At 45.3% G+C, this 16143-nt stretch overlaps 1 protein-coding gene across 11 annotated transcripts in view; it reads right to left on the bottom strand.

Annotated features, from left to right (window-relative positions):
- Positions 1–16143, bottom strand: part of sorcs2 (sortilin-related VPS10 domain containing receptor 2) — a 218281-nt gene that overhangs the window by 34432 nt on the left and 167706 nt on the right. For 10 of the 11 annotated variants that reach the window (XM_034290628.1, XM_010888014.5, XM_010888010.5 and 7 more), the window contains 2 exons: positions 5056–5220; positions 483–556 (listed from right to left, as the gene is read on the bottom strand). In XM_034290628.1, the coding sequence (XP_034146519.1) occupies positions 483–556; positions 5056–5220 (239 nt within the window). Of the gene's footprint in view, positions 1–482; positions 557–5055; positions 5221–7260; positions 7335–16143 lie in introns of those variants that run through there. The other variant, XM_034290625.1, reaches the window with a different exon arrangement.

Here is a 16143-nt window from a genome sequence, read left to right as displayed (position 1 = left end):
CATTGTGGCTATAAGTAAGCACAAAACTGGATTTGTGCAGGGAAATTCAAAACAGACTCAGATGTTAGTCATAACTTGGGCTTGAAGTAAAAGCACTTGAAACATACCCACAAAATTTGGATAAGTTGTGGATTAGTTAAGCCTGCCCCATGTCTCAACACTAGAGGCTTTATAACCACTTATCTAGAACCAGCTGATAACACACGCCTGGCCCATGTCTCAGCAGTACAGGCTTCATAACCACTGATCTAGAACCAGCCCGTTTCTACGAGATCAGAAAACAACATGGGCATTTTCTTTGTGTACTGTATCAATCTCTGGGCATGCTCAGAACAGGTGAGGGGGAGGTGACAAGGGAGTGTGGGTGGAGGGGGACTGAGGGGAGGAGAGAGTGGGCGGAAGAATGGGAAGGAGGGAAAGCAGAGGGTGGAATGGAGTGAGAGAGGAATGGAGGGGGCGTGGTGTTGAGAGAGACATCATACCAGAAGATTCTGTCCTTGGTCACTCGTTCCTGCATTAGGGTCCACTTCTGGCCCAAATCCGTTGACACGTAGAGCTGTGAATGAAAACCGTTCAGCCTGTCAGAGGAGGGGGTTACACGACAGTTGTTCGCTCAGCAGCGATGTGACGCAATAAAAAAAAAAAAAAAAACGCCAGACAAACAGGAGATGAATGAACATGGATGTGAACGGAATGATTTTAATTGATTTTTACGTCAGGTTTCATTGTGTGTCATCCTGGTACATCCCCATGTGTGTCTGATGGCGCTACAGGAGAGTGTGAAGTCCAGTAAGTCAATTCTAGTGGATTTTACGGTTCACCTACCGCAGGCCAACTTCTATTAATCCTAGTTGGCTATTCCATGTGAGTGAGTACGACTGTGTGTGTGTGTGTGTGTGTGTGTGTGTGTGTGTGTGTGCGTGCTATTGATCTACTTCATAATGAGAATGTATGGATTTTCTCAGAAGGTGGACATGCGAACAGCACAAAAATGATTTCACCACCGAGTCTGTGCACGTTCGCCTACTAAAACACACACACACACACACACACACACACACACACACAAACACAGTGCATTGTATGTGTGTCGGCACTCCTTAGCAGGAGATAGAGAACCTTTACAAACATGGAATCTCTCAGAAGTCCACAGGGGCAGATTTAATCAGGTACTATCAAACATAATAAAAGTAACCCAGAGCCATGTCAAATCCAACCTGACCATGGCAACACCTTCAAAGTAGAACATTGATGGGAGTTATCTCAAAAAATGTCTTTGGCAACACATATATTGGTTTTAACAGGGTGGCAGAGCTCCTGGAGGGCAACACGGGCCTCCTATCAGTCTCTTTCTTTAGCAGAATTATTTTTTGTACCGTTAAATTACTTTCTGCTCTCCATCTGTAGCCTGGCCACATGGAACAGATTAAAACCTTATTGAATTCCTTGCTTAATTAACTGTAAATTATTAAAGTGGAGGTCCCTCCATATGCTGTTGCAACTGTGACTGTGAGTTATCTGAGCAGGGATCTTAGAGACTGCTGTCTGTGACTTATCTGAGCAGGGATCTTAGAGACTGCTGTCTGTGACTTATCTGAGGAAGGATCTTGGAGAATATTGTCTGTGAGTTCTCTGAGAAGGGATCTTGGAGACATCTGTCTGTGAGTTCTCTGAGATTTCTGGATAATCTCTTCACTTGGTCAGCCAGTTTGGTGTTTTATAAATTACCTACCTCCTCTGTGACCATCCAAGTCCATAATTCCTCTGACCTCATCCACCAAAACGGCTGTGACTCTCTAAACTATCAGTCATTCTTCAGTCCAGAACTTTTAGAATATTTAAAAATGTTGTATTTTTGTATGTCGTACTTTGTATGTTGTAATATTCTAGTTATGTATGTCATATATTTTTATGTTGTAATGTTATTGTTTTGTATGTTGTAATTTTGTTTATCTTATACTGTTGTGGTTGTGTATATTGCCATGTCGTAGTTTTGTATGTTGGAAAATTATAGTTTTGCATGTTGTAATCTTTGAAGTTGAAATGATGTAGTGTATGTTGTACCACCCTGTTTCCCAAAAAATTGGGACGCTGTGCAAAATGGAAATAAAACAGAATGCAATGAGGTGCAAATCATTTATCCATATAGTGAAATGAAAATAGTACACAGGCAACATACCAAATGTTAAAACTGAGAAATGGTATTGTTTTTGGAAAAATACATGCCCATTTTGAATTTGATGGTAGTAACATGTTTCAAAAAAGTTGGGATGGGGCATATTAACCACTGTTGCATCACTTTTTCAACAACACTCTGTAGGCATTTGGGAACTGAGGAGACCAGTTGCTGTAGTTTTGTATGTGAAATGTTTTCCCATTCTTGCTTGATATAGGATTTCAGCTGCACACACATATGGTGGCATATGTTACTCCATAACCTGTATATATTGTTAATCATTAATGGTGCCTTCACAGATATGCAAGTCACCCACGCCATGCGCACTAATGCACCCCCATACCATCATGGCTGACTTTTGAACTGTGTGCGGATACGAAGCCAGATGGTACCTTTTCTCTTTAGTCCTGAGGATGTGCCATTATTGATTCCCAAAAATAATTTCAAATTTTGATTTGTCAGACCACATGACAGTTTTCCACCTTCCACCTTGTTAAATGAGCTTAGGCCCAGAGAAGGCGGCATCAGTTCTGGATCTGTTATATAAGCATATACAGTGGGAAGAACAAGTATTTGATACACTGCCGATTTTGCAGGTTTTCCCACTTACAAAGCATGTAGAAGTCTGTTATTTTATCATAGGTACTCTTCAACTGTGAGTGATGGAATCTAAAACAAAAATTTAGAAAATCACATTGTATGATTTTTAAATAATAAATGTATTTGCAATTACAGAGATCATACGTTTCCTGTTGTTCTTGACCAGGTTTGCACACACTGCAGCAGGGATTTTGGCCCACTCCTCCATACAGACCTTCACCAGATCCTTCAGGTTTAGGGGCTGTTGCTGGGGAATACAGACTTTCAGCTCCCTCCAAAATTCTTCTATTGGTTTCAGGTCTGGAGACTGACAAGGCTACTCCAGGACCTTGAGATGCTTCTTACGGAGCCACTCCTTAGTTGCCCTGGCTGTGTGTTTCAGGTCGTTGTCATGCTGGAAGACCCAGCCACGACCCATCTTCAATGCTCTTACTGAGGGAAGGAGGTTGTTGGCCAAGATCTTGCGATACATGGCCCCATCCATCCTCCCCTCAATACGGTGCAATCGTCCTGTCACCTTCGCAGAAAAGCATCCCCAAAGAATCATGTTTCCACCTCCATGCTTTAGGGCTGGGATGGTGGTCTTGGGGTTGTACTCATCCTTCTTCTTCCTCCAAAAACGGCGAGTGGAGTTTAGACTAAAAAGCAAAATTTTTGTCTCATCAGACCACATTACCTTCTCCCATTCCTCCTCTGGATCATCCAGATGGTCATTGGCAAACTTCAGACGTTCTGGCCATGTGCTGGCTTGAGCAGGGGGACTTTGCGTACGCTGCAGGATTTTAATCCATGACGGCGTAATGTGTTACTAATGGTTTTCTTTGAGACTGTGGTCCCAGCTCTCTTCAGGTCATTGACCAGGTCCTGCCTTGTAGTTCTGGGCTGATCCCTCACCTTCTTCATGATCACTGATGCCCCACGAGGTGAGATCTTGCATGGAGCCCCAGACCGAGGGAGATTGACCGTCATCTTGAACTTCTTCCATTTTCTAATAATTGCGCCAACGGTTGTTGCCTTTTTACCAAGCTGCTTGCCTATTGTCCTGTAGCCCATCCCAGCCTTGTGCAGGTCTACAATTTTATCCCTGATGTCCTTACACAGCTCTCTGGTCTTGCCCATTGTGGATAAACATTATAGCCCTCTACATGCTTTGTAAGTAGGAAAACCTGCAAAATTGGCAGTGTATCAAATACTTGTTCTCCCCACTGTATATATGGTTTCCTGTTTGCATGGTAGAGTTTTAACTGGCATTTGTGGATGCAGCGATGTACTGTGTTCACAGACAAGTGATTTCCACTACAGAATCGTGTCTGTTTTTAATGCCTTACCGCCTGAAGGCACGAAGATCACGGGCATCCAATATTGGTTTTCGGCTGTGTCCCTTGCATATAGAGATTTCTCTGGATTCTCTGAATCTTTTAATGATAAGATGTAGCATAGATTGATGTACCATAGACTCTTGGCAATTTTAAGTTGAGAAACGTTATTCTTAAATTGTTGCACTCTTTGCCCGCACAGTCTTTCACAGAGTGGTGAACCCCTCCCCATCCTCACTTCTGACAGACTCATCCTCTCTGGAATGATCTTTAATACCCATTCATGTTACTGACTTTCTGCCAAATGACCTAATTTAGCCGAGTGATATTCCACCAGGTTTAGTTTTTTAGCATTACACAACTTTTCTAGTCTTTAGTTGCCTCTTATCACAACTTTTTTTAAATGTGTTGCTGGCATCAAATTCAAAGTGGGCATATATTTTTCAAGAAACAAATACATTTCTCAGTTTCAACATTTTATATGTTGCTTTTGTACAATTTCCTATGGAATATAGGGTTTAAATTATTTGCACATCATTGCATTCTGTTTTTATTTATAAAGCATCCCAACTTTTTTAGAAACAGGGTTGTAGTTGTGTATGTTGAAGTATTGTTGTTGTGTATGTTGTACTGTTCTAGCTCACTATGTTGTAATGCTGTAGTTATATACGTTGTAATGTTGTAGTTTTGTACAATATGTTGTAATGTGGTAGTTTTGTACAATATGTCGTAATGTGGTAGTTTTGTACAGTAAGTTGTAATGTGGTAGTTCTGTACAGTAAGTTGTAAAGTTACAGTTTTGTATAGTATGCTGTAATTTTGTACAGTATGTTGTAATTTTGCATGTTGCAGTTGGTATGTTGTATTGTCATAGCTTCATATATTATAAATCAGCCTTTATCTGCCACAATAGAAACTAAGCCGAAGGTGCTGGTTGGGATGGGCAAGCCGCGGTTCACCCACCTTTCCCTCCTTGGAGTAGGCCAACGCCTTGTCCTCCTCCTTGGGGTGGAAGAGGAGGGTCTCAGCGGTGAAAGAGAGCGGCTGACGCTGGAACGACGAGCCCTCGTTCGTACTGATGAACAGCATCTGGTCACGGTCGTTAATGGACGAGCTCACCAGGATCACCTGGCAGGGGAGAGGGGGGAGGTCAAGCTGGAGGTCACACATTTAGGCAGTAGGTAAGGAAAAGGTCACGTAGGGCAATGGTAATGGGGTACTGTCCAAATTGGGGGGGTAATGTAGTTGATGGGGTTGAGGCGTGATGACGGAACCTTCTGCTGTTTTATGGTTTGTGGATACACAGATGTACAGTATGTAGGCACACAGACACACACACACACATACATACATACACACAAACACACACACAGACACACACATTCCCAATCTCAAGGTCACCAGGACACTACATCACCGCTGCTCAGCCCTTATGCCGTGGGGACAACATATTGATTATTTAATATTCCCTTTTATAGCTCATAAAAGGAACCCATTAAAGATAGGAACTCTGAGCTTACCGTCCCACCAATCACCATTAGGTGTTAGACAGGGTTAACCACCTATAGGGTTGAGCTATGATCGATACCAACTCATTAGCCAATCAGAACGCCCAGGACTCTCTCATCTGCTACATTCGGACTTGGGGAAACCGGCCAATGAGGGGAAAGCTAGGGCTGAAGCAGATTCACTGTCTCATACGTAATTCTAGAAGTACCCCTGTTTCCCGTCCCCCCCTCTCTTCTGTATTGTTGAAGTCTCTCCTCCTAGCTCTCTTCCTCCTCTGCTCTAGCCTCTCTACCCATCACTATGCCTCTCACGATGTAAAACCGGCTCCGCTCTGCTTTCACCGACCTCCCAATCGGGCCTGGGTGTCTGTGTTCTGTTTAAGGGTTTAGCGAGTTGTGAGTGTGTGTGTGTGTGTGTAAGGGCCGAGCGAGCCCAGTCTAAACAGGCTTCTATGGAGCGCCACAGTCCTTTAACAACCTCTAGCCTAGTTAATGTTGAGCCACAGCTGTCACCCTGCCCATGGAGAGATGGGGAGAATGAATGGACTCTTCCCCTCCATTCCTTGGGATGGAAGGAGGCATGGGGCGCCCGAATACCAAGGAGAAGTGGTCATGATTGCAGGCTGGAGGGGGGCATGACTGTGTGTGTGTGTGTGTTTAACTGAACAATCCTATTAGAGAACCGCTCCAACCTCTCATGCATTAACCAGCGCTTGTTCTGGTTTCGTCTGACCTGGAAACATTTTGGACTAGCAACCAACAAAAGTCCTGACGACCATCCCGTTCATTACCTTCAGCAGTGCTGTTGCAGTATTACTGACCACCTAGTAGCGGTGCTGTTGTCCAGCCAAAAGAAAACCCAACATCTTCAGAAACAAGATAAAAGTTTAACCTCACACTTGGGCACTTCTCGCCGACCTCAACGGCGCCAACAACTAAGCCGTGAGGTGTTAAAGACCGAGAGAACCTGCTCATCAGGTCCTGTGCAGCATGTCCAGATCCACAGAGCCAAAAAAGGTTTCACACCAGATCTGTCACTCCAAACTGTTTCCTCAGAGTGATAAGTCACACTCCCTCAATACAGAGCCTTTACTGTGTGTCCAAGGAAAAAGTGCTCCCAAAACAGAGCTGGAGTTTAATACACTGTAGGGTGTTACATGAAATCTGAATACATCAGGCCTCACAATTAGAATGTATTTGCTGGGTGAATGGATACCAAATACTTTACATCTGTAGGTCTCAAACCAGTCTGTTTCTGGTAGGTGTATGGATACCAAATACTTTACATCTGTAGGTCTCAAACCAGTCTGTCTCTGGTAGGTGTATGGATACCAAATACTTTACATCTGTAGGTCTCAAACCAGTCTGTCTCTGGTAGGTGTATGGACACCAAATACTTTACATCTGTAGGTCTCAAACCAGTCTGTCTCTGGTAGGTGTATGGACACCAAATACTTTACATCTGTAGGTCTCAAACCAGTCTGTCTCTATTATGTGACAAGACTAAGCCAAACAAACATTCACTATTACCAGCGCCCTAGGGTCTTAACAGATGCCTAATCTGTGCTGTGGACTCATTAGATGACAATACAGAAAGCCACGTTGTTTATTCGAGTATCAATGGACCTCGTTGTTTTTAAATCTATTATGAGACACTCACATCTGTGTTGGTGGCTTAAAACACAGCTGCGGTAAGATTCAACTTTATGGGTCCATGCTGTGTTCGAGGGGCCGATATACTTCAGGCCTCCAGGCGATATTTCCCAGCGATGCCTGGACAGACTGCTGCAACGACATGGACAGATGAACGGTTGCTAATGTCAAAGCCACAGACCGAGGACAACAGACGCAGCACCATCAAAAGACAATGGGGCAGCACAGCGCCTCACACACTCCCACACACCACACACACTAACACACCACACAAACTCCCACACACCACACACACTCCCACACACCACAAACTGCACACACTCCCAAACACCACACAGCCTCCCACACACCACACACACTCCCACACACCCCACACATTCCAACACACTCCCAAACACCACACACCCTCCCACACACCACACGCACTCACACACACCACACACACTAACACACCACACAAACTCCCACACACCACACACACTCCCACACACCACAAACTGCACACACTCCCAAACACCACACAGCCTCCCACACACCACACACACTCCCACACACCCCACACATTCCAACACACTCCCAAACACCACACACCCTCCCACACACCACACGCACTCACACACACCACACACACTCGCACACACTCCCACACACCACACGCACACTCAGGGATGCTGGACACAGTTTTCCATGTTCATAACATTTTACAGCTATGAACTTGTTTAAAATTAGTAACTGAGATTATATTCTGACCATACTGCGTGTACACACACACCCAGACACACACACCTACAGTATTAAGATAAGTACGCAGCCATGCACATCCACTCTTCACATCTACGGAGTGGGCTAGTTGATAAATGAACCACGTGAAACGGGTAAAGGAGCTGCACATTATGTCAGTGGCGCCAGGAAGCCGGAGAGAAAAGGGCCCTGACTGCACCTACTGCCCACGGCTACATCCCTTGTGCGTCAACCACGGCCCCTGTCCAATACGGACATCAGTTTCCAAGGAGGGAGGTGAATATGCACTACACTCGTGGCAACTCGCAGGACATATCCCGGCACTAAGGCTCTGGGGCTCCATCTTGGCTCTGGTCCATGGCTCTTTGATACTTACAGTATCATCAACATGGCCATTATGACACAGAGAGAGAGAGAGAGAGAGTGTGTGTGTGTGTGTTGCAGAGGGCAAATATGTACGGCACTCTGCCTTGCCAAGTGGAAGTGGAAGAGAAAGGAGTGGCGCCTGCTCAATGGTTCCTGCCTGTGCCCTACATTCGCCTCGATGCCCGTTGGTGCCAAGACATCAGACTGACAATGATGTGCACTTTCACTCTCTCTGTGTCCTCCCACTCTCTACTATTCTGTCTCCTCCCACTCTCTACTATTCTGTCTCCTCCCACTCTCAACTATTCTGTCTCCTCCCACTCTCGACTATTCTGTCTCCTCCCACTCTCGACTATTCTGTCTCCTCCCATTCTCTACTATTCTGTCTCCTCCCACTCTCGACTATTCTGTCTCCTCCCACTCTCTACTATTCTGTTCTCCTCCCACTCTCGACTATTCTGTCTCCTCCCACTCTCGACTATTCTGTCTCCTCCTAGTCTCTACTATTCCGTCTCCTCCCACTCTCTACTATTCTGTCTACTCCCAATCTCTACTATTCTGTCTCCTCCTAGTCTCTACTATTCCGTCTCCTCCCACTCTCTACTATTCTGTCTACTCCCAATCTCTACTACTCTGTCTCCTCCTAGTCTCTACTATTCTGTCTCCTCCCAGTCTCTACTATTCTGTCTCATCCTAGTCTCTACTATTCTGTCTCCTCCCAGTCTCTACTATTCTGTCTCCTCCTAGTCTCTACTATTCTGTCTCCTCCCAGTCTCTACTATTCTGTCTCCTCCTAGTCTCTACTATTCTGCCTCCTCCCAGTCTCTACTATTCTGTCTCCTCCTAGTCTCTACTATTCCGTCTCCTCCCACTCTCTACTATTCTGTCTACTCCCAATCTCTACTACTCTGTCTCCTCCTAGTCTCTACTATTCTGTCTCCTCCCAGTCTCTACTATTCTGTCTCATCCTAGTCTCTACTATTCTGTCTCCTCCCAGTCTCTACTATTCTGTCTCCTCCTAGTCTCTACTATTCTGTCTCCTCCCAGTCTCTACTATTCTGTCTCCTCCTAGTCTCTACTATTCTGCCTCCTCCCAGTCTCTACTATTCTGTCTCCTCCCTTTCTCTCTCTGTGCCCCCTCCTCATGGTTTTGTATGTCACTGTGTGTATCATCATCCTATCTCTGTCTCAATATCTTTCTGACTTCTCTCCATTCTCTCCTTTCTCAGTCTCTCTACTCTGGCACTCCCTCTCTCCCCTCTCTTTCTTTCTCCCCTCTATCTCTCCTCCAGATCCGTGGCTATTTAAGGGTTCTGCCTATGTCTTTCACTCTGTCCGCCTCGCTCCATCTTTCAGTCTTACCTAACATAGCAGCTCAAAGAAACCCCTCAGCGACGTGTTACACATTCATGGTCGTGGTGAAAAAAAAAAAAAAAGTCTGGGGAGGATCTTTGCTGCACAGTTCAACCAACACATTAAACGTGAGTAATGTTGAGAAAAGTGGAAGCTAGGCTCTCTCTTTCCTTTTCCCTGAAATCCTGTGACTTCCTGTTGTGGGGCACAGCGCAGAGGATGCTGTGTCCTTCTGATCCCATCTACAAACCCAGCACTATCCGACTCTGAGATCATTCCCGGTGCCTCCTCCTCAATCGATATCTCTGGCCTCTCTGCCTCTCTGCCTCTCTATTTCTTTCTCCCCAGCTGCCGGAGTCAGAGGCCAAGCTTCCCATTAGAAGATGAAGACACTGTTCAAACACACAGTCCTATTTCTCATCCCTTCTCCCATTACAGTACCTCTGTGTGGCACGTGATGCAGATAAAGGGAGATACAGAGACAAAGGGAAATAAAAAGATAGAGAGGAAAAAAGAGAGAGAAAGTGAGGCGCAGAGAGAGTGGGAGAGAGAGAGCAGGGGAGGAGAGTAACGGACTTCTAATGAATGACTTCAGATTTTATCACGGTGAGATAAGAGAGAATGCTTATCTGTGTGGATCTCTCCCTAAAGTGCCTGGTCTGTGTGTGGATGTGTGTGTGTGTGTGTATCCGTGTGTGTGTGTGTGTGTCTGAAAATAGATCCACTTGACTAAATACCTCACAGACCAGTTGACATCTAATCAGCATGTATCGACCATCAAACACAAAGAGAGGAGAAACTAACTTTAGCTTTGCAAAATGCAAAACGAGCCGCGGACGGAGATACGTTTCCACAGGCACGAAAGTTTTTCCGTGACGGACGAACACACCTGGTCACCAGACGCGTTGGGCAGACGCCGGTGGGGTTCGCAGGACCGTGCAGACCAGACCCCGCACTCCTGCCCCCTCGCCACAGAACCCGGCCCTCACACAGGACAACGGGCGCCACAGACACCGTCATAACCTGTCGCAAGCACCTAACCGAAGACCGCAAGAAGGTCGGGGAGGCCGGGGGAGGACTACTGAGAAAGGGGGAAGCGGGTGGGGGGCAGAGAGAGGGAGAAGAGGAGAGACTGGGAATCGGAACTGAAAGACAGACAGAGACACGATAGAGCAAGTGATGCAGCCTGAGAGGCACTCCTTTCAATAGTTATTTCGATGAATTGGCAAGGGGCACCGGGAAGGTCTGCAGCACCCAGCGTCGCCCTACCGGGAAATCAGAAGTCTACAGATGATCTGGAGTTTCTATACCCACCAAGTGACCACAGTAGCACTGAGATCTTCAGCATAAATTCTGCCCGACTTGGGCCCTAACAGTGGCTCAGAATCTCAATGAATCTCTGGGCTCCAAAGAAGACCAAGGTGCCAGAACCACGAATGGAAAAAGAGAACACGTAGGCAGCTTTGTCCTGGGGCACACGTGGAGTTACACTTACCTCAGCCCTAAACGTGAACACCACAGCGAACATTATCGACGATCCGGGAGAAAGGGCAAGAAGGCTTTTCCATGCCATCAAAAAGAACCCAAATTGGACAAACACCCAGGTGAGACAGCATGTAGAAGAAGCCTTCAGAAGTATCCTCAAAACCCCTAAAAATACACGCAGAGCAGAATTAGTATTTTACTCGCTAATTATCAACATCCAGAAAATAGATGATTTCAAACCCACCTAAAGGTATACCATAATAGAGCCCTGCTCTATCGAACAAACCACAGCAGAGAAGCCTTATTAACCAGCTGGTCTTTGTTCACAGAAACCCCACAGAGCCCAAGGAGAGCAACAAAGAAAGAACCAAATGAGCTAAATAATCACGAGAAACCTAGAATAACCCAGAGATGCACAGGAAAGGAACAGCTAATCAAGACAACTGGAATGCTACACAGGCGTAGAACACCTTGACTACAGAATGTACAGGCTCAGTGAGCATGACGTTGCTATAGAGATACATCGCCGTCGGCGGGCATGGCTCTTTAAAGAAACAACACAACTCGAGTACTGTGGTTGTTCCAGTGAGGGTTCGCTTCAGGCGAAACAGCTCTCGCAAAACCAATCACAACGTTGGGTAGGCGGAGCTGAGACTTCAGGTGGGAACTGTGCTCATGCACAATTAATTGTCTTCTCAAGCGCCAGCAGAAAGGCAGCAACTTGAACGGACATCGTTTTTAACAGTTCACTTCAAAACATGCTGACAATACACTTGTTTCATGATACCTTGTTTAAGTTCAAGCCCCCTCCCCCCATCATGTTATCGATCCTCCCCAAAACTGAACTGTAGGGGGGTATGGAGGGGGTTCCTTAAAAGAGACATGAGGAGTCGGCCCCCGACGAAGTGTGGGAGGCAGAGACGCCTCGTAGGGCTCTCCCGTCTGGTCCTGCCGGCCACAATTACGGGCGCAGCGCTGACGAACGTCCTGCCCTCTCACGCAACGTCCTGCTCAGCCCCCGGCCTGGCTAAGGCCCTACAATCCAATCACCGCTTATCAACGGTGACAGAGAGCAGCCCCCGCCCCTCCCCCCCCCCCCGGGACGCCCTGAGCCCCCACGGCGTGCAGGCCTCGGTCGGGGCGTTCGTCCAGGGGTCAGCGGGGTGAGTGCCGGGCGGGTCGCTGGCAACGTTTATGACACGAGCCGCCCGGTCCCCTGTGCTCGTTAAAACCAGACCGGACCTCCTCCCAGGCAATTTGTCTCCGGGTCCCCCCGGGCTCCCGCCTCGGTCAGACTGGTGAACTTGGCCATCTATTTTACTGCCTGCTCGTCTATTTCTTTTTCCACAGAACAAGCATTCAACAACAATAAAGCACACACACACACACACACACATACCTATGAAAAGATAAAAGGAGAGCTTAACAAATATGTAAATATTCTGCTGAGACCGACGGAGCGTGTGTGGACACAGCAGCGAGGCCGTATATAATATTTTCATTATACGTAATCCCGACGAGGTCAAGTAGGGAAGGAGATTGTGAATTCCGGAGACACAAGGCTGGCGCCTCGGAAAATGCAGCCGACGACCCAGGATCGTGTTTTACGAGTAAACAACCCTTCCCCCGCAGAGCCCAAAACAAGTGACAAGCAGATGTGGGATATTTTACTGCCATATAATGTTACCTCGAACGGTTTTGAAAGGTTCATTTCATTGTTTATATTTAGGTACATTTATTCAGATATTTTCTTTAGAACAAACCTTGTCTAAATAGCCACTGTAATTTGATCCAAAACAATGGTATTGCTTTTAGCCTACAGTCAAATGAACTTACCAGGCACAGTTCTCTATTGTCCTGAAACTGCAGTTTATCTGAGACAAAATTAAGGGCTATTATTGTCACTCTAACCCCCATGGAAAAGTTTGAAGTACCCATCGCATTTGCCAGCCATAATGTTTAATTTGCTCATACTTATCTGAAATGTGTTTAATCACATGAGCAGGAATCGCACTGGTCACAATCACTAATTAAAGATGAGAGGTTTACTCGGTCAGTGGTAGAACAATACACATTAGCTTGATTTCACCACTGTGTTTTCAGGCCCCTCAAATGCAGATAATGGATCTTAAGCCGGCTGGATATGCATTCATTCTTTTTTTCTCTGTTATTTTACCAGGTGTGTTGACTGACACATTCACATTTACAAAGAATTTTAAATGTGTAACAGCGAACAAGCGATTAAGTGAAATGAAAAACAAATAAAATGAATGACAAATCACAAACATAAATGTCCTACACAATTACGACAAGCAAACAATCATTCTCAAATCTTTTTGCTGAGGCGTCAGAACGGACTCATAAGCCCCAACACATCCAGATTCAGCACGTCTCTAACCAGAGAGGAGCAGAGATAAGGGATTCCCAAACTAGGGGGCACGCCCCCAAAACAGAACACAGAGCTTCCCTTTTTTTAAATATTCTCTTTTACCGGTTTCAAACGGGGTTTAACAAGTAATACATTTTTAATTTTTTATATTATTATTTAAACAGGCCCTTACTCACAATGCAAAGTTTAAAGAGATTTCCTAATTTGCTCCCAGCTTGTGGAAGCCAGTTGCCATTCAAACCCACCCCCCCACCCCCACAGTGCTTTTACTATACCCCCCTTCAGTTTAGAAATTTACAAAAGCTTTAAAAATGATTCAGATTTAAAAACTTCGAAAACTTTTCAGATCTTTAAAACACACAAAAAAACTATTTGGATACAATGAAAGGCACAATAATTTCCTTAAGTGTTATTAAGTGTTTTCTCATTTGAAGAAAAAGGTGAAATGAATATCAGAAAGCAGGAAATGACTGAGGGATTTAGACAATGACATGTTTTGGACTTCAGTGGAGAAGGAGAGTGAAGCTTTTCCATTTTTCTGGGTTTTTGGGATTTGCAAAATTTATGTAAACTAGGGGCCTCCTTGGAAAAAGGGTTCGGAACCACTGGACTGGCCGATTTATGTGACTCTTCCTCCAAGTTCTCCCCAGGGTACACATGATGGTGGAGAAGGTGAAGAAAACACTACGGAAGTGTGATTTATCCCATGGTGGATGGCAGGACTATATGTTTGTGTCACACATTCGCTGTTACCAACCAATCCCCCCCCAGGCAACCAATCTCTATTCTGTGACCTTGTTGTCTCTCTTTCAGACACAGTCAAACTACACCACTCTCTATGAGTCATTCAGGTCCTGGGAGTACAAATGAAAAACTGACAAAGAGAGTGAAAGAATGACAGAGTGCGAAAAAAACAAGAAAAAGAAAGAGAGGGAGTCAGAGAAATAGAGAGGGGAATATGGCGGGGGACGACGACCGGGTGAAATAGCGACAATCCAAAGTGTGAGATGGAGAGAAAGTGAAGAACAGAGAGAGAGAGAGAGAGAGAGATCAAACAGAGAAAAAAAGAGAAAGAGCTTGTCGTCATGCACGACGCGGGTATAAAATCGATGGTGAGGGCAGGACAAGAGGAAACGAGAGTGTTGGGCGGTTGAAGATGACACTGTGCAGACAGCGACAGCTCGGAAGACCAGATCTGCAGGCCTAATAAACGGGACATGAAGACCGTCAACTGTTCAATGGGCCAGTGGCACATTGAGATGCATAGGGAAGCAGACAATTTACTGTGCTCTTCGACTTCAAACACTCTCAATTAGGGTGATATCTTGTTTTCTCAAAACGTGTCGGCTAAGAGCCTAGTGAAAGAGGGGTGGAGTAAGATGCCTCCAACGGCCTCAAGGGACAAACGTTCTGATGTGTTTCGGTGTACGGTTCTTTCATTCTTTTCTCTGTCGTTTTTCGATGACTTCTGTCCAAGTTGGATTTCATTTCAATCCACTTTGCAGTGGACCTGATCCCTACCCACAAAGCCATAGAAAAAATGTCAATATGAAATAGAACTGAAAATGTAAACGAAAACATTTGCATATGAATACCAATTAAAATGAATGTGGACATAAACCAGAATGGGACGCAGATTCTTAGTGAAGAAACTCCAAACATTAGGTTTAACAGTGCCAAACGCCATGCTACAGAGCGTAGCATTTACAGTTAGTACAGTACATTTGAAATTGTGAATTTAAACGCTTTAATTGCATTCATTCATCTGTATTAAACAATTAGTTAACCGTTAAGTTACGGCTTAATTAACTTTTCGTTTAAATGACTCCTGGAAGCCTGGTCCTCGGTGGGCTACAAGAGGTCCTAATTAAACAAACGGCAACTGAAGAAGTGCAGCAAAATCAACCCAGCACGTCACCAAATCAAAGCCATCAATTCCAACCTCAGTTGGAACACCATCTAGTCTGTGGTGAACATTCCTCTAGCCGCCGCCCCTCACTCCTAGCCTGCCAATCAAACGGATAACTGAGGGACCCCGGTGCATTTAATTACAGGAGAACAGGAGGGGGATCTTAAAACGACACATTATTTTCAGCCATAAGGAGGGATGAGACACTATCCGCGTCTGTGAAAAATGTATGGCACTTCAAAAAAAAAAAACTAAATTATACAACTGGAATAATTAGGAGAGATATCTGGCCAAGAGCGAACAGGGAGGGTATTTCATTTCCGTGGTGATCAGTTCATTAACTGTTGAATTGTGGCTGCGTTTGTGTGTGTGTGTGTGTGTGTGTGTGCTGGGAGGATTACCATAAGGGATAAAGAAGGTCCCCACAAATTGGACCATTCAAAAGTCACTAAGGAAAAGAATTACTGAAACTAGCCAAGCACTTCCAACTGTCACTTTACGAATGGCATGTTCCACTGAATCGACTGTATAGTCTGTAATGTCTGTAGTGTCCGAAGTGTCTGTAGTGTCTGTGTAGCGTGCTCATGACTTCCTATGACGACTTGAAAGTCAGCCAATCGAAAAAATAAAACACCATTGTCATGTTT

Source organism: Esox lucius, chromosome 24 (assembly GCF_011004845.1).
Source record: "Esox lucius isolate fEsoLuc1 chromosome 24, fEsoLuc1.pri, whole genome shotgun sequence".
NCBI lineage: Eukaryota > Metazoa > Chordata > Actinopteri > Esociformes > Esocidae > Esox > Esox lucius.
Note: the sequence above shows the minus strand (reverse complement) of the source record. Positions and strands in the feature narration are given on the sequence as shown.